Genomic DNA, 18,091 nt, shown 5'->3' with positions numbered 1-18,091 from the left:
CGGTTTATGGGAGTGTTTGTTAAAAGCAAAAGCGCTAGCGCCGATCAACGAGAGAAGGGCACTTGAGGGTAACCGAAATCTTTCGTAACTGTGTATTCCTAGGTAAGTCCATTTAACTGAAACAGAATGTTTCGTTGAATCACAGCTACGATAGCATCAGCTTAATTTACACTTTTAAATGACACCTGACCAGACCACAGAGTCGTTACGTATTAGAAAAAAGCTTCTTCATTTTGAAGAAAACCTCGATGTTTTCGTAGCTATTTCTTAAGCCAAAAGCTTATTATTATTACGTTTCTAACTGGCTTCCTTATTTTTTAAGGTTAACTCTATTTCCGTAGAACTATTCACTAATTATTCTGGTATTGTTTTTATTACCTGTTAATGTTTCAGAGAAGACCCATATGGTCAAGGTTCGAGAAGCTATTCACCATGGAATGATTGCCGCCGATTTTCTTTCGACCACTAAAAGAGTTGTCCAGGCTATCGAGCTGTGGAACGAGTGCTTAATACTACTAAACAACAAAACCTTAGAAAACGAACATGAACTTGCCACAAAAGTCCGTATAGCGTTGTATAAGAGGCTCTTTTATGGAAATGCTGCTATTACGAAACTTTCACCAGCTATAGAATCTGGCAAAAAGCTTTTAGTCCTACTTCGTAATCGTAAGAGAAAAAGAGAAGAAGTTAACACAGCCTTAATGTTATCAAAACTGTACTTCCAAAAAAGTGAATACCAGGAAGCACAAGCAGTCCTCAAAATTGCACTCTGCGTTAACAAAGAAATCAAAGACAAAGCCGGAGAAGCAATATGCTACGTAAACCTAGGAAATGCGTTTTTACTTGTCGGAGAATTTGCCAAGGCTGAAGAATATTATCATCAAGGACTTACCATCATGACAGAAATTGGCGACAGAGGGGCAGAAGCGTCATGCTACGCAAACCTAGGAATTGTGTTTCGATCTGTCGGAGAATATTCCAAGGCTGAAGAATATCTTTATAAATCACTTACCATCAGGACAAAAATTGGCGACAAACACGGAGAAGCGTCATGCTACGGAAGCCTAGGAGATGTGTTTCAATCTGTCGGAGAATATTCCAAGGCTAAAGAATATCTTCATAAATCACTTACCATCACGACAGAAATTGGCGACAAACACGGAGAAGCGTCATGCTTCATATCCCTAGGAGGTGTGTTTCAATCCGTCGGAGAATATGCCAAGGCTGAAGAATATCTTCATAAAGCACTTACCATCACGACAAAAATTGGCGACAAACGCGGAGAAGCGTCATGCTACACAAACCTAGGAAATGTGTTTCTTTCTGTCGGAGAACATGCAAAGGCTGCAGAATATCATCTTGAAGCACTTACCATCACGACAAAAACTGGCGACAAACAGGGAGAAGCGTCATGCCTCATATCCCTAGGAGCTGTGTTTCAATCTGTCGGAGAATATGCCAAGGCTGAAGAATATCATTTTGAAGCACTTACCATCACGACAAAAATTGGCGACAAACACGGAGAAGCGTCATGCTACACAAACCTAGGAAATGTGTTTCGTTCTGTCGGAGAACATGCAAAGGCTGCAGAATATCATCTTGAAGCACTTACCATCACGACAGAAATTGGCGACAAAAACGGAGAAGCGACATGCTACATGAACCTAGGAGCTGTGTTTGAATCTGTCAGAGAACATGCCAAGGCTGAAGAATATCTTCATAAAGCACTTACCATCAAGACAAAAATTGGCGACAAACACGGAGAAGCGTTATGCTACGGAAACCTAGGAAATGTGTTTCAATCTGTCGGAGAATATGCCAAGGCTGAAGAATATCTTCATAAAGCACTTACCATCACGACAAAAATTGGTGACAGAGGGGCAGAAGCGTCATGCTACGCAAACCTAGGAAATTATTTTGGATCTGTCGGAGAATATGCCAAAGCTGAAGAATATCTTCATAACGCACTTACCATCATGACAGAAATTGGCGACAAAGCCAGGGAAGCGTCATTCTACACAAACCTAGGAAATGTGTTTCAATCTGTCGGAGAATATTCCAAGGCTGAAGAATATCTTCATAAATCACTTACCATCACGACAAAAATTGGCGACAAACACGGAGAAGCGTCATGCTTCATATCCCTAGGACGTGTGTTTCGATCTGTCGGAGAATATGCCAAGGCTGAAGAATATCTTCATAAAGCACTTACCATCAAGACAAAAATTGGCGACAAACACGGAGAAGCGTCATGCTACACAAACCTAGGAAATGTGTTTCAATCTGTCGGAGAATATTCCAAGGCTGAAGAATATCTTCATAAATCACTTACCATCACGACAAAAATTGGCGACAAACACGGAGAAGCGTCATGCTTCATATCCCTAGGAGTTGTGTTTCTTTCTGTCGGAGAACATGCCAAGGCTGAAGAATATCTTCATAAAGCACTTACCATCACGACAAAAATTGGCGACAAACGCGGAGAAGCGTCATGTTACACAAACCTAGGAAATGTGTTTCGATCTGTTGGAGAATATTCCAAGGCTGAAGAATATCTTCATAAATCACTTACCATCACGACAGAAATTGGCGACAAACAGGCAGAAGCGTCATGCTTCATATCCCTAGGAGTTGTGTTTCTTTCTGTCGGAGAACATGCCAAGGCTGAAGAATATCTTCATAAAGCACTTACCATCACGACAGAAATTGGCGACAAACAGAGAGAAGCGTCATGCTACGGAGGCCTAGCAAATGTGTTTCTTTCTGTCGGAGAACATGCAAAGGCTGCAGAATATCATCTTGAAGCACTTACCATCATGACAGAAATTGGCGACAAAGAAGGAGAAGCGTCATGCTACGCAAGCTTAGGAGCTGTGTTTGAATCTGTCGGAGAATATGCCAAGGCTCAAGAATATCTTCATAAAGCACTTACCATCAAGACAGAAACTGTCGACAAAGCCGGAGAAGCGTTATGCTATCTATACCTAGGAACTCTGTTTGCATATGTAGGAAAATATGCCAAGGCTGAAGAATATCTTCATACAGCACTTACCACCAAGACAGAAATTGGCGACAAAGACGAAGAAGCGTCATGCTACCTAACGCTAGGAAACACATCTCAAGCCTTATCGAATCTCTGGTCAAGCATTCAAATTTACGAAAAAATGCTTACTTTTCTAGGAAGCAAAGATAGCCACAATATATCATTTTTTGACAAACACGCGTCTCCTTATCGGCTGTTTGTTTCATTGAGTTGTTCTTGTGGGAAACCCTATGAAGCTTTACACGTTGCTGAACTTGGACGGGCCAGAGCTCTAGGAAAACTTATGTCAAATCGGTACTCCATTGAAAAAGAAATATCCATCAACCCAAAATCCTTTGTTGGCATGGCGGAAGTAATTAAGAAAATTGGCAACAGCACCTGCCTATACATCTCCTACCACGATGATAATATATTTTTGTGGGTTTTGAAACAAAGCAAACTGTTAGCTTTCCGAAGAATGAAACTTTGTGAAAGCTATGATAGCAAGGACGGCAAAATCTCTTTGGATGACCTGTTTGGAAACGAATCGTTGTTAAGAAAATTTCACGTTTTACCTCAAGAGCAATGCGAAGACCGATCACTCTTCTCTTCATACCAACCTACAAACGAATCAAATCTAGAAGATAGTTTCTCATCCTTGCGTCCTCTTTTAGATGAGGATGAAGTCATCACAGACCCTGAACCACCAACACTTTTTCAGCTTTACAACATGCTGATTGCTCCCGTGAGTGACTTGCTAGAAGGATCCAGTGAAATCATTGTTGTTCCTGATCGCTGCTTCTTCCAAGTTCCGTTTGCAGCATTACGTGATGAAAGTGGCTGCTATTTATCAGATTCTTTCAGGATACGCATTGTCCCTTCTTTGACGACTCTCAAGCTCATTCTGGACAGTCCAGCCGACTCTCACAGCGAAACTGGTGCATTGATTGTGGGTGAGCCAAGTGTGATAAATGTGTATTTCAAGGGAAAGCCAAGGTATCTCTGTCCATTGCCTGGCGCGAAAGCGGAAGCAGAGATGATTGCAAGACTACTACCTGAATCTCACCTTTTAATAGGAGAGCAAGCAACAAAGCAGGCGGTTCTTCAGAGAATACCCTCAGTGAGTGTCGTACATTTCGCTGCTCATGGCGATGCCGAAAGAGGAGAAATTGCTCTTACCCCCGCTGACTCCACAATGGAGTTTCCGCATGAAGCAGACTACTTACTGTCAATGACCGACATTTCACAGGTTAGACTGTCAGCCAAACTGGTGGTCCTTAGTTGTTGCCATACCGCACGTGGACAGATCAAAACAGAAGGCGTTGTTGGAATCGCTCGAGCATTCTTAGGATCGGGTGCACGCTCAGTGTTGGTGGCATTGTGGGCCTTACAAGACAGAGCAACAGAGGAGTTCATGGGAAGATTCTACGAAAACCTTGTCCAAGGGAAAAGTGCAAGCGAAAGTCTTCACCGGGCCATGAAGTGGATGCGAAATAACGGTTTCTCAGAAGTGAGGCAGTGGGCACCTTTCATGCTGATTGGGGATGACGTGTCATTTCACTTTGGTGAAGAAAAGTGAAGGTAATTGTTTTCTGACAATTAGGGCCATAGGAAGTCTGCCAGGTCTTTTTGTACTACAGTTTTATCAACTTGGGTGCATTTGGTAGAAAGCAGTATTTACCCTTAAAAGCCACATTATTGACAACACCTGAAGTTAGCTTTTACTATGACTGAGGTAAAATATCAACTGAACGCTTTTTACCATCGAAGATACTAAACACCGCAGTTATTCGACCACACTTCTGTACTTATCAGTCTAAATTACAACCCGTGCATATGCGGGGCTTTGCATTTGAAAAAAAAAACACTAAAGGCCCGAATCCCTACAGTAACACAGAATGATTTAATTCTTTTGCCTCTTTCCTGATATATGAGGCACAAATAATGGAATATTCTTTTAATTGCTACGGCTCAATATGATCGTGAGGGTTTGCTAACAAACTTTTTTCTTCCTGAATATAATGGGAAGAGAATTCCAGATATGAATCCAAACCAAACAGCCCAAGGTAGCTTTTTATTTGATATAAAGATATTCGGATAAAAAATATTATGGCGGAGATTTAGATCTCAGAATTGATCGAAAACACTGCAAAGTACAAATTATGGACTGTCTATGGAGTCTTGACCGTCACTAGAGGGCTTTTTCGCGGACACTGACTGAGTAGTACACAGTAGTACACTGGTTCTAAACTTGGACTGGCAAAGAGGGAAGACCGAGATTCCATAGGTCATCAAGGCAAGAAGTTTCAAACCTATTTTAGCTGTGCACTCTGCTTTTTATTTATGATGCCAATTGATTGGAAAGTTTTAGCGGTGAGATAAGTAAAATGATCCTAAATGCCACTTAGCCCAGCTGGAGTCTTTTGTGATGAGCAGATGTGTTTTATTAATTTTTATGTTTCTTATACATTACTGTTACAGGTATTACACAAACGACACAACATGGAATAACGAAACAGCTCTTCCGCAGAATCCCAATGAAGTAGTGCCTGGCGGAAAATGTAAAGAGTCAATCTCTGCAGCATACGAACATCAATTAAAAGAATTAAAAGAGAACTGACTTGGTTGTCCCAATGGTTTATCTTTGCCGGCTTAATTATTTTTCCCACTGATTTTATTTTGTGTGTGTGTATGTGTGTGTGTAGGTACCCTGAGTACTCTAATCTCTAAAATGTCTTGCAAAAGCACTATTCACCAGCTTTGTAAAAGTGTACATCGGTAGCTCGGACAATGATAAATCTGTAACTGCGACACGAATAACATCAGGATTAGCTAATTTCCCTGTCTTTTTAGTTAATTTGTCAAGAAAAACCTACTTCCTTAATTAGTCCCTAAGAATACAACTAAAAAATACTTTTTATGTAAACGAGATTTTTTATCGCAAATTGAAGTTTGAATACAATGCAAACAACATTGCAAGGTTTATAGTTTAGTCGAATTGTATATATTTTAAAGCCAAGGAATCTTTTTGTAAACATAGAAGCAGTAGTTTTGCAACCTTGCATTATGAAATAAGGTTTGATGACTCAATTAAGTCAAATAAAAGCCTAGCGAAACCAACTTGTCCTAACTCCAAACTAGCCCAGTTGTAAACTAAAGGTTATTTCATTCTATAATGTTCATGCCTGAGCATAGGTTAGTATGTTAGTATAGAAGAGTAGTATTTGCTTTAAGTATCCACCTAAAATGCAAAGATTTGGTGGTCCAGTTTTCAGTAGCAAAGTGCTTTGAGTAGGAAAACTAATTTTAGTAGTTCGAAAAGCATGTCGCGTATCCGAGAAGGTCGCACATGGAAGTTTGATTGTAATCTGTATATATGTAATCTCACTAGGTTTTTAAAAATAAAGCGTATTTGACAAAGCAAATTCGTGTTTATCCTTAATTATCTATTTGCTCTTTAACAAAAAGTATTTCCTATAATATCAGAGAGATTTAGCATCCATTCAGGTCAAACGGCAACGTCAATGTTTACGTGACCAAAGTATCATTCTAAAAAAATAAATAAATAAAGTTTTAATTTGTAGCTTGTTTTCCCACGGAGCACTTAGAAGTTGTTAAGAACTCTCTTAAACGTGTCCGTGCGTTGCGGATCGATTTCGAATTTGGAAAGGTTGGTTTTTGGTGAGAGGGGAAAACCGGAACACCCAGAGATAAACCTCTCGGCAAGGAAGAGAACCAACAACAAACCTATCCTTTCATATACCTGAAGCAAGAAAAAGGTAACCCTTTCGGTCGGAGCCTCCTTATAAAGGCCATTATAGGGAGTACCCACCCCTCCCCGGGGAAAGGAGGCAAGTGCCCTCACCACTGCGCCACCCTTGCGCAGTTTTCGTCATAAGCCGATTCAGTTGTTGTATCTACACAAAAAGTTAGTAGTTTCATGTCGATCAGTCTAATCCATACCAATTATTTTGCAAAGTTTGTACCTGTTCATTTCCTAATTCAAGAAAATGTCACCTTGGATATACTGTTTGCCGTTTGCCTTAAACGCGACCCTAAATCTCTCGATTTTCCTCTCAACGACTAGAATCCATAAATTTGGTCTCGCGAAAGTTACTGCCACGATCACTCCTGTCGATTCGGAATCGTAGAATTACGTTAACGGCAAAGTCGAAACATCAAGTATTTATTACAATTACACAAGTTAGGAAATCAACAGATAAAGACTGAGAAGATTATCCTTATAAACCTGGCATGTATGTCTTTATTTTTGAGTAGCAAAGATAAACATTAAATGATAAATAAAGAGGAAGCTTAGCAACATGTTTTAAAATGGCGTTAACCGTAAACGTGATTCAATAAATCTCTAGACGCCTGCGTTCGCATCGAAGTTCCCCTAGGAATCAATGGGACAGGTGCTAACAATTCCTTTCTGTCCGTTTGACCATCCCTGCTTTACTTCCTAAAATCCCGAGGTGATCCTTTTTTTTTTACTGCCGTTAATGCTTTGCACAGATACCAGGAAATAAATTCAAGACTTTTTCCAGTCTTTTTTCCAAAACAATAATTTCTTTTTCCAGACTCAAGGTTATCAAATAGGTCAGTGATCAACAGAGACCTTAAAAAACGCAGGAACAAAGCTTTTTTCATGATAGATGTAGGCTGAAAACATACGGGCGAAATTGAATAAGATTTGACCAAAACGAAAAAAGTTTCACTTACTATATATTTGTTGTAGCTTTGAAAAAAAAAATCAAAATTTTTTATTATTATTTCAGCAAGAGAGGATAAAGGGGACAGAGAAGGCATCCCCCATACACACCCTATTCCATAGGTAATTCGTCTCGAGTTATTTTTAGAATCGGGATAAAGTTACCTCGCGCGCTGCGTGGATGTTTCGTGGAGGTGTCGCATGACTAAAAGCCGTGCAAAACATGTCGGGCGAAAGGCAATGAAAGCGTAAAGAGATCGAGAACATTCCTGAATATTGAAGCGAAATCAGTCGGCGCTCACCTGGGAAAAGGGAATCGCTGGACTCTTTGACAACCCGTGAAATCAGTTTAACTCGAAGTTGTCTTAACCTCAGTGCTTTAATAAAAGGGGAAATTTCGCCAGTCTATTGAAACCGGTCGTTTGTACAATAAAGCAAGTAGGACGCCAAGTGTTATTGTTGTTGAATAATAAAAGACTAATAAAAGAATAAATATCAAACCAGAAATTGCTCTCTTCAAACTGTAAATTATAAATGATCCTGAGAGAATATTCAGTGTGTTAAGGATTTCCCTGCTGTACTGTTAGCTCTATACAAGAGAGGAAGGGCGATTCTTTTTTAATTTCCGTTTCGCTGACTCAGCTTTAGCAGAAATCTCTCTGTAGTCGTTTTCGTCGACAAAACGAATAGCAATATCGCTCTCCGCGTCTTCCGCCATTTTGTTCTGCGTCAATTCGTGAAGGACGCGTGCCTCTGAGCGTGGGTCATCCACGCGGAACACATTCGTGCTATGTGATTGGCTGTTGTCTAATCCCCCTTGAGATCTGTGGTGTTAAAAATAACTCGAGACGAATTACCTATAGTCCAGTCAAATTGTGGTTTAGCATCAAAGTAATTGCAACAGAATTTTTTTCAACGCCATTTAATTGTTTGATGGTTATTTAACAACGTACTAAAAATCCGCCAAAACCGGTTCGGTGAAATATGAGAAAAATTGGCAATAAAGATTTTAAACTTTCACCACAGGAAACCCAATTTCAGGAAGATCACACTTCGGACAAAACATCTGATAATTGTGTTTTTTTTTTCTCAAGATAGAACATCGCTAATGTATTTTGGGTAGTTTTGTTTTAAAAAACGCCGAATAAATGTGTGAGAAACACGTGGGCCAGTGTTTCTTCTTGAGGGCTGTGCACAGGTTACCCAGCCACTCGTTTGTCTTCACATTCTGTTTTCCAAGCTTTAATTTTTTTCTATGACGGTATTTAAAATGGAAATTATTAGTCAGTCTGTGTTAACATGGTTAAAAATATCAGTAACTGTTTTTTTAGCGCAATATCAGAAATGCAGTAAGTATTTTAGTAGTTTTACAGGCTTGTAATTTTTTTTATATCCTGCAGCATGGATGCAAATTTAGTAGGTGACTGATGGTGAAAAATTTGATTTGATATTTTGTTCTCCTTCAGTCAGCTACTGAATTTTAATCCATGCTACAAGATACGTGCGATTAAATGTTTGCAACGGACGATAGCTTTGTATCAGTACAAACTGCTTAAACTATTCCCATTTTCTGTAATCGAGTTTTGAGAGGTAAATACGTTCAAACCTTGGACAATATGTGTAATCGAAAGCAGGGATTCTTTTTTTTCTCGCGATATGCGCAACCTCTTTTAGGATTATGACTCCGTACTTTACAATGTGAGTGAATTAATATTCTGCTAAGGACTCCGTCTATTTGGTTTTTGCTAGATCGTAAAGCTCTGCGCTTTTCATTACACCTGGCCAAATCTGTAGTAAGGGAAATCCGGAAAACCAAGCGAAGTGTAATTGTTTGTTTGTTTGGTTTTTTTTTCAATCTTCTTCTTGTAGCGAGCGAGTCTCAGAATTTGTTTAGAGTATCTGTGTGTTCAGTTTGTATTTTCTTCGGCAGCCCTTCATTTCTTAGTAAGATGAATAAGTAGATTAATCGCTCTGTGGTTTAAAGGCGTTTATATTCCCTCCTTGCATTTTTTTTGTGAGAACAAGCCTGAACCTTGACCAGTTTTTTCTCGTCCACTGGCAAATGAAGACCTCTTTTTCTAAACGATCATGGGATCCTATACCTCTGAAAATAATTGCAGTGGTCAATGAAGGCGCGAAAGTACTGGGAATATGTACAACATTAATGGGCTTGCCTGACTTAGCTTCTGATGGCTCACCTCTTTTTACGGAACCTATATTATAGATATGTTTCTCTTCGGAAGAGCGTTGTGTAACACTTCAACTTACTGTATGCATGTTAACCTTCTGACTGAGTTGCGTGAATTATACTCTGCGTGCGGAATTTTCATTACTCCATAGACTCTTACAAGATATTTTTACATACGCATTGTTTCGACTACCCAGAGTTTGTCTTTCCCTTAAATAGCGGCTTCCCTATTATACTATTTCGTTTTCTTGAAACAAACGTTTGCTGGAACCAAAGTTCTTATGCGATGAATGTTCCGTTAACCTTTACAATTTTTTTGCGAAGGTAACAACACTTTTCCTTAAATGAAAACGACGCATTTCCTTCTTGTCAAATTCATAGGCGTTGGAGCTTAACCTGCTCAAAAACTCTACATTGGTGTGCATCGTAAAGGATTAGTTAAACTATCCTCCCCTCCTCTCCATTCACTTTCAACAAGGAGAAAACGAAAAGCTTCAAAAAAGTGAAACTTGTATATTTGAGGATGACGGTACGTTAACAAAAATTAATGTATAGGTAATCGTAAAAGCCAAAGCATTATCTTGCTGGATTTTTGAGAACGTACTGAACGGAAATTGCAGTCTTTTGACTGAGAAAAAGACCAAAAGCAGAAGGCAAAATGAGCCCGAAAATCCTCCTAGAAAAGAACAAGGAAAGGGAAAATGGAGTGAGCGAAGAGAAAGAAAGGAGGAGAAGCAAAAAAAAAAGCAATGGCTGCACTTCTAGTTTTTATGTTGACTTCTGTTTGATGGGAGGGCTCTATTTTGGCTGTAACGTTATTCAAAAATCCAGTTCTGGTGACTTACCCTTGTGCCTAACAGAAATCTGATTTTAAAGGGGATATATTTTAAAATCTAACGGTTAAGTAACGGCTTTAATTTTTCAGATTTACAGCCTTACGACTAAATTTGTTATAGTTTTACAGCCAACAGGTCACTCTATTACTCTGTAAGCCTCCTGTTATTTTGGGGTTCCTTGAGCGAAACATGGGCTTCCTGTGCAAAAGCCAACGGTGTTAAATATGTATCCTTTTTGAAATAAAGAAACACGTCGTTTTTATCACCGAAAACTAGGTAGCAGTTATTCTTTCTTCTTTAACTTTTCCATAAAAGTAATAACCACATTTTGAGCATTTTTTGTTTGTACGTATAATTTCAACTAACGTGGGCTCCCTGTGTTAAAAGCTCAAAATGTTTAACGCTTAATTTTGACATGTTCCACCGAACGGATTTTGGCGGATTTTTAGTATGTTGCTAGATAGGCCACCCTTACTTAACTGGCGTTGAAAACAATTCTGTTGCAATTAGTTTGATGTTGAGCCTCAAAAATGCCCAGAATGACTGGACTACTATGGAATAGGGTGTGTGTGGGGGATGCCTTCTCTGTCCACTTTATCCTCTCTTGTATTTCAGCCTACATCACCATTTTCCAGACTTTTAAAATTTTTTGAAGGGAAGAGGGGAAATGGTAAAAATTTCTGAAGGGAAGAAGAGGGGATGCTAATTTTTTCAGATGCCATTGAAAGATTAAGTATTTGTAACATTATTGAAAACCACTGCACAAGTGAAGTTCCTTATTTTTTAGTTCAATGAAGCTGGGATGTTTTTATTATTAATGCACTAAACTTTCATGTCTTTTACTTTTCGCAGTAATCAGCTCTATCTACATAATCATTATCTCTTTTACTTTTATCTTGCTTTTATAACGTCACCGATTGTTTTCATTGTCATCGATATCATTATCATCATCATCACCATCCTTAGTATGTCTAATCAAACGGTGACGAGTGAAATTATTCCCTAATCTCACGAGTATACCATTACCTATTAATATCATGGGTGACGAATTACGTTAGCAATCGTGAATTTTTGACATGTTTATCCTGGATTGTATCGATCGAGAACTCCACTCACTCAAATGTTTAGACCTTAACATTTTTTGACAAAATATCTGTTAGAATCCTTCTTGATGTGCTCTTTCGTGTGTTCAGGTTTTCTAAAGCGTCTTTTTGTGCCCTGACATCTTCATTCACGGCATTTTAAAACTTCGTCGCCATCTTGATACTGAGACGTACGGAAGGTTACCATGGCAATTTTGTAATTTCACATGTGAAATTACAAATTAACGCTTAAATTTCGCACCAAAATGAAGGAGTAATTCGTCACCTTTGATATTATCATAGACTGCAAGACAGTCCGTATTTTTGCGTATTCAAGTACGCGCGAGCAGTCAAACAAAAGGTCTGGAACGAGGCTGAAAACAGAGAGCGAGACTGGGGTTACGGGCGTGTGAGGCTCGCGAGCTTCGCGTCCAAGACTCTTACGCCACGCTTTACCGATTTCTTTACTGATTTTGAGAAAAAACCCCGACTATTTTGCAGTCTAACATTAACCCACCTTTCCCACTATCAAAGGTTTTAAAGTTATGATTACGTCCTCAGCTTCTATGTACGCAAGATTTAAATCAACTTTCGCAGCTCAGAAGCAGTGAAAATGATCAGTAATAATTGGTTTGTTGGCTCTGCAGTTACGCTGCAATCAGAATGATTACTTGACTACAGGTTGTGCACCCTTCTATAATAAGACGTGATCATATGCAAATTCTCATCAAGTTGGCGGCAAATCTTTAGGGAGCTTCTTTGATTTACATCCAGGATGGAATTTCTTAGGATAGAAATTTCTTACGATTGCGCTGTCATTAAAGGATATCGAACGACGACTACAATGTCTGAAGAAAGCTTTTCCTCCATTAAGCCACATTCGGAGGCTGGCTGAGAATATGTTTGTTTGAGAAAAGACTCAAATTATATTTTCCATTTGTAAAAACTCATTTTCATAGTCCTTACAATTCCCAGGTAAAAGAAAAATAGAATTGAACCAAGGTAAATTTTGACCCGATGCATAACAAATATCATGTTCAGTTTTTTCTCTTTTGATGCAATACTCTATCTTGCAATTTTAATCAAAAATAGTGAATTAACTTCCATCTCCTCTTTTGGAGAGATTTGTATTTCACTGAGTGTAAAGTATGTGGACCTTTCTTCAGAGGTAGGCTGACTTGCGATTCCCTTTTCTTTTTCTGCTTAACTGATCTGATCAGGCCATTCAATCGTCGCTCCACAGAGTAACCAAGAAAGGACAGATGGTAAGCCATCCTGCCTTTACTCAGTTTGAAAAACCAACTGAAACTTGGAAAGTAGTAAAGTTATCATTAAAAAGTGCTTTACCAGTGAACACCAGGTTCATTTGTGCATGAACCGAGACGTCTGTTACTGAACGTTCCGTTAGTTCTTTTCTTTAGACACAGGGAGAAATGAGGACCTTTTGCCTGAGGTTCCAACAACACAGTTAACAGTCGTAAGATATGAAGGCTCTGGTGAAGAGCTCTGGGGGTCGAGATTGGTAAAACCTTTACCAAACGGTAATAATTAGGCACTTGAACAAGAGCTTCTCCCCCTTTATTTCTTCCCTGACCCAGCCCCCCCCCCCTCCCGCAGAGCTTGCTCGTAGTCTAGATGATTGCAGAAGTTCAACCTGTTATTTACACATAATTACCGGTACAACAACTTTTTAAAGGTTCCACTACTCTGAAAGTTAACGACGCAACTGATACAGATAATCGTCAATTACAACTTGTTTTACTTAATTACAAAAAAGGAAAATATATAATAAATAATATTCCTCTTTAGTTTAAAAACGTAACTATGTTTTATCAATACTCTTGACTATTACAAACAGTGGTAGCTATTAAGTTCTGACATTCTTTTTACTCATATATATATATATATATATATATTTTTTAATTTATTTATTAAACGTAATTCAACGTAACATTACAATAAACTTTACAATAACAGGGCGGAAGAAAGGAGGCAAAACAGTAAAAAAAAAAAACAAACAAAAAAAAGCCAAATACCAAAGTTCAAAAGATTAACAACAACAAGAAGAACAAATAGAAAAATAATAATATATCATGGTGCGCGTTTGCTAGATTACTATAAATCAACACTTGTCAGAAACAGGGTAACTCAGGGTGGTCCACTTATTTCTGTATTTGTTAAGATTTCTGTTTGTTATTGCAATTTCTCTTTCGCACTGGATTTTAATTTCCAGGAGAACAATGAAAACCTCCAGTTCTGGGGTCTCAAACTTGTTTCTAGCTACGTAAACGTAATATCTAGCAATTAAGAGAGAATGGTTAAAAGTATGAAAGCTGTTAGATTCAGGTTTGTATCCATAAAGAACTTCCGTTAGATTGGGATTTACGTCTTCAGAACTTTTACGATTCCACCAATCTATTTTTTCCCAAAAAATTTTGGCGGCAGGACACTCCTAAAATATATGGCTAATAGTTTCACAAGGTGCATCACATTGTTCGCATTTTGGAGAAGATTTAACATTCATTTTCCAAAGGCATTGGTTGTTTGGAAGAATATTGTGGATGAGTTTGAACTGAAAACTTCTTAGCTCATTTTCAATGGTGATTTTGAATGGAAGCTCATATACGGCACTTGGAGTGAATGTTCGTTCTCTTAAATAGGATTCAGTTAATGGAGGACAGAAAGATTTCTCAGCAAACATTAGCCGAGCATATTTTGCTGAAACATTCCCAACGGTTAGTTGTGTCACCGTTGGTTCGTCGGTGTGTGCCTGATTGCCATGTAAGATAGCATTTTTCCAATCTTTATAGGAATCGCGGCCAGAAGACCACCGTAATCAAGAAAGGTACCACGAACGTCGAAAGTATCTTTGAGGTCTTGGAAAGATAGAAAGTTATCGTAAGCATTGAGGATACCTTTGATTCTTAAAATGCCTTTACCAACACATTCTTTATAAAAAAACCGTCTTTCCGCCGATCTTAATAAAGCGGTTATTCCGAAGTTTTTCCTCTTTGATTTCATTAACACTGAGCGGTACCTTGTAAGATGGATCTGCCAGACAGTTAAAGTGTTACTATAAAAAAGGGGGAGACCTTCTAGATCTAAAAATTTCAAATCGTAATTACACCGAAACAAAAACGAGCATCCGAATTTTTCAAGATGAGAGTCAAGAAGCGCACACCAATGATGACCATCCGATGAACAATAGCGATTTACCCAGGCAGCTTTAAGAGATTTTTCTACGTCCGCGAAATTGACCATGCTAAGGCCACCTTTGGAGACTGGGCCTATCAGTGTGTTTCTTTTGATTTTATCAGGCTTAAAGTTCCATATGAAAGGGAAAATGACCTTATTAACTTCTTTAGCAAAATCGGTCGGAGTATCAAGTACAGAGCAATTATAAACAAGTTTAGACAGTGCTAATGTTTTGACAATAGCAATTCGCCCCAGGATTGATAAGCGCCGACCTGACCAAAGATTTAACACCTTTTTCATTTTAACAAGCCGTTCATCAAAGTTGATTTTCTCACTAATTTGCGTTTCATAAGCGAAAACTACGCTGAGGCAGGAGACGTAATCGGGAGCTTGAGCAACAACGACGGCGAAGGCTACGAAAACGTCACTCAAAAAGTGAATTCGCGCTGCTTCAAACTTTATCCCGCTTATTCCATCTCGTTAATTTATCATATGTGGGCAAATTTTTTTTTGAAGTTGAATTCTGAAGGATTATATCAAAGTTCAGGAATAGAAAAAGGAAGTTGTCGTCTTGTGTTCCCGTCCTCGACAAAACGTGAAATTAGGCACTTTCACGTTGTAGTCGTGCAGTGACGGCAGAGAAATGTACAAAAAAGGGTGATGCACGAGCAAAGTTGTTTTTTCGCTAATCCAACCTATGACATATTTGCCGTTTCCGTTGCCGTCGCCGTCGTCGTTGCTTAAACTCGCTATTGCTTCGGCCAAGAGATTCCAAAAGGCTCGTCTTTACCTAATTTGTTTTTCCACAATCCCAGCCACAGACTATATATTATTTACTCATATATTATTTTTATCTTTAGCGAGAAAGAACCGAGGATTGGTGGATTGGAGAAAGGTCAGTTAAGCAACAACAACGGCAACAAGAACGTCAAAATCACGTGCAAGTCACCTTTTAGTACATTTCTTTGCCGTCACAGCACGACTACGAAATGAAACTTCCTATTGCCACTCAGACGACCAACTTCGAATTTTTCTTTCTTTGTATAAACTTGAAAGGGCTGTAACAATTAAACTCCAGAAAAGGTAGTCTCTATTAAAAAAAGCGAGGTAAAAAAACAAAAAACAAAAAAAAAAACGCGTGATACCACAGCTAAAAAGCGAATAAACTTGATCAGCAAGAAGACAGTTTTGTCCCATCAGTTCCTGCTAATTTAATGTACTTTTCGTATTTTATCTCTTTAAATTATCCGTTATAAATATAACGTAGTTCAACGATGGCTAACTGGCTGTCTGTCTGTTATGTCTAGCAAGAACCACCCCACCACTCTCGCGCAATTAACTGAAGTATATCCAGACAAAGGGGGAGTGTATGTGTACTGGTGTAAGACAGTTTTGTCCTATCAGCTCCTGCTAATTTAATGTACTTTTCGTATTTTATCTCTTTAAATTATCCGTTATAAATATAACGTAGTTCAACGATGGCTAACTGGCTGTCTGTCTGTTATGTCTAGCAAGAACCACCCCGCCACTCTCGCGTAATTAACTGAAGTACTTCCGGACAAAGGGGGAGTGTATGTGTGCTGGTGTAAAAAGCAAGACTTCAGTTCAGATGTGCTCCGGACCCTTGTTTCCCTCTTCGTCAAAGTTGCTGCTGCACAACTCGAAAAGGTTGTCTCTGGGCGCGGCGTTTAATGGAAGAAGTCCCATAGTAAAGCTTCTATTTTTCTTTACATAAACAGTCCACCTTAAAAGAGAAGGCAAAATAAATATGAAATCAAAACGGAAACGTACCCTCACAAATGGCCAATGACCCTTAAGCATGTTGACGTCAGACGAGCAAATTTCACCACCAAGCCTCGTATTGAAGTTGAAAAGTTGCCAAGTTTTGCATAAATAAATTCCCAAGGCAGAAAAGTTGAAAAGAATATTCACTCCCAAAGAGTGCAAATGCGAAGAGTTTTGCTTACAAACGCGACTTGGTGGTGAAATTTGCTCAACTGACGTAATCATGCATAAGGGCCATTCCAAGTTGTCGAAAGCCTCAGTTTCAAAGCGAGGCTAAGTGCAGAGCCATTGGTATGCATTCTCGTGCAAATAAAACTCATTTTCACAAGAAAGGTTTTGCACTGAGCCTCGTTTTGAAAGGGAAACTTTTTGGAAATCGGAGATGGTCTATTGCCAAAATGCAGGCCCTTTATGCGTTTTTAGTTTGTCTTACTAGAGATTTTACGAGATCGAGGTTTGGTCATCTTACCGCAAACGGCAAACCGCGGTTTGCAGTTAGCGGTTTCACTTTAGCCGTCTGCCCGTATTTGGAACTTAAGTTTTGATTCATTTGATGAAGTCTACTTTAGCTAAAAAATCGTCCTGCAAAATTAAGTTTCGATGAAAAAGAATTCGATGATTAATAAGTAACAGAGTTCTAAGAGGTACTATTTCCTCTCAAACGTGGGCTTTTGGTGTAATAGGTCACAAAAGACCTTGTGATACTTCACTTATATCAACAGCGTTGTCTAGCCATACAAACCTGAACCTCAAACCGCAAAGCTGACGGCAAGGCACTAGGCACGTGACTTCTTGACTTTCGCGGTTTGCGGGAACTCCGAAAAACATCGACTCTTAATTAAGGTCTCTATTGACATATAAACCGTACCTGTAACTTCAATGCTTGCGCCCGTGATAAAACTGCTTCTGTCAGATGCAAGGAAGGTAACCACATCAGTTACGTCTAAGGAATTCGTCAGCGAAAAAATTCATCACCAACAAAAGCTGGCAAAAGAAACAGAAAAACACGAAGGTAAGTCCTTTTGAACTGTTTCATCAACGTTTCTGAAAGCATCTCATCTCTTTTCTCCCTGAAGCAACAGAGGGTAAAGGTAGAACGCAAAAAGAACGCGTACTCAAATCCTACACAGAACAAGGATTTCGGCTCTGTTTCACAGCGTTAAGTTTCATCTGTGGCGCAGGCTGCAAAAAGCTGAGTGTACAATCAAAATTTACAGAGGTGCCCCGGGTTGAATTTAGTGGTAACTAAAACTGTCGCTAACAGAAAGCTGT

At 39.0% G+C, this 18,091-nt stretch overlaps 3 protein-coding genes across 3 annotated transcripts in view; 2 read left to right on the top strand and 1 right to left on the bottom strand.

Moving 5' to 3' along the window:
- The window catches only part of LOC140930396 (serine/threonine-protein kinase tousled-like 1), a 109,804-nt gene that overhangs the window by 73,966 nt on the left and 17,747 nt on the right, over nt 1–18,091 (bottom strand). The gene's annotated exons all lie outside the window — the stretch shown is intronic.
- The window catches only part of LOC140930395 (uncharacterized), a 114,714-nt gene continuing 97,034 nt past the window's right edge, over nt 412–18,091 (top strand). Inside the window, exon 1 of the mRNA XM_073380079.1 lies at nt 412–3,130. Within this exon, the coding sequence (XP_073236180.1) occupies nt 438–3,130 (2,693 nt within the window). The 5' untranslated portion in view covers nt 412–437. The remainder of the gene's footprint in view (nt 3,131–18,091) is intronic.
- Nucleotides 3,165–4,601, top strand: LOC140929913 (tetratricopeptide repeat protein 28-like). The gene has a single exon (XM_073379603.1). The coding sequence runs from the start codon at nt 3,165–3,167 to the stop codon at nt 4,599–4,601; it is 1,437 nt and encodes a 478-aa protein (XP_073235704.1).

This window comes from Porites lutea, chromosome 3 (genome assembly GCF_958299795.1).
Source record: "Porites lutea chromosome 3, jaPorLute2.1, whole genome shotgun sequence".
Taxonomy (NCBI): domain Eukaryota; kingdom Metazoa; phylum Cnidaria; class Anthozoa; order Scleractinia; family Poritidae; genus Porites; species Porites lutea.
The sequence above is the reverse complement of the archived record's forward strand: the minus strand, read 5'-3'. Positions and strand labels throughout refer to the sequence as shown.

Excerpts from the sequence above, each read along its gene's own strand:
- LOC140929913 (XM_073379603.1), top strand. The coding sequence starts at position 3,165 with ATGCTTACTTTTCTAGGAAGCAAAGATAGCCACAATATATCATTTTTT.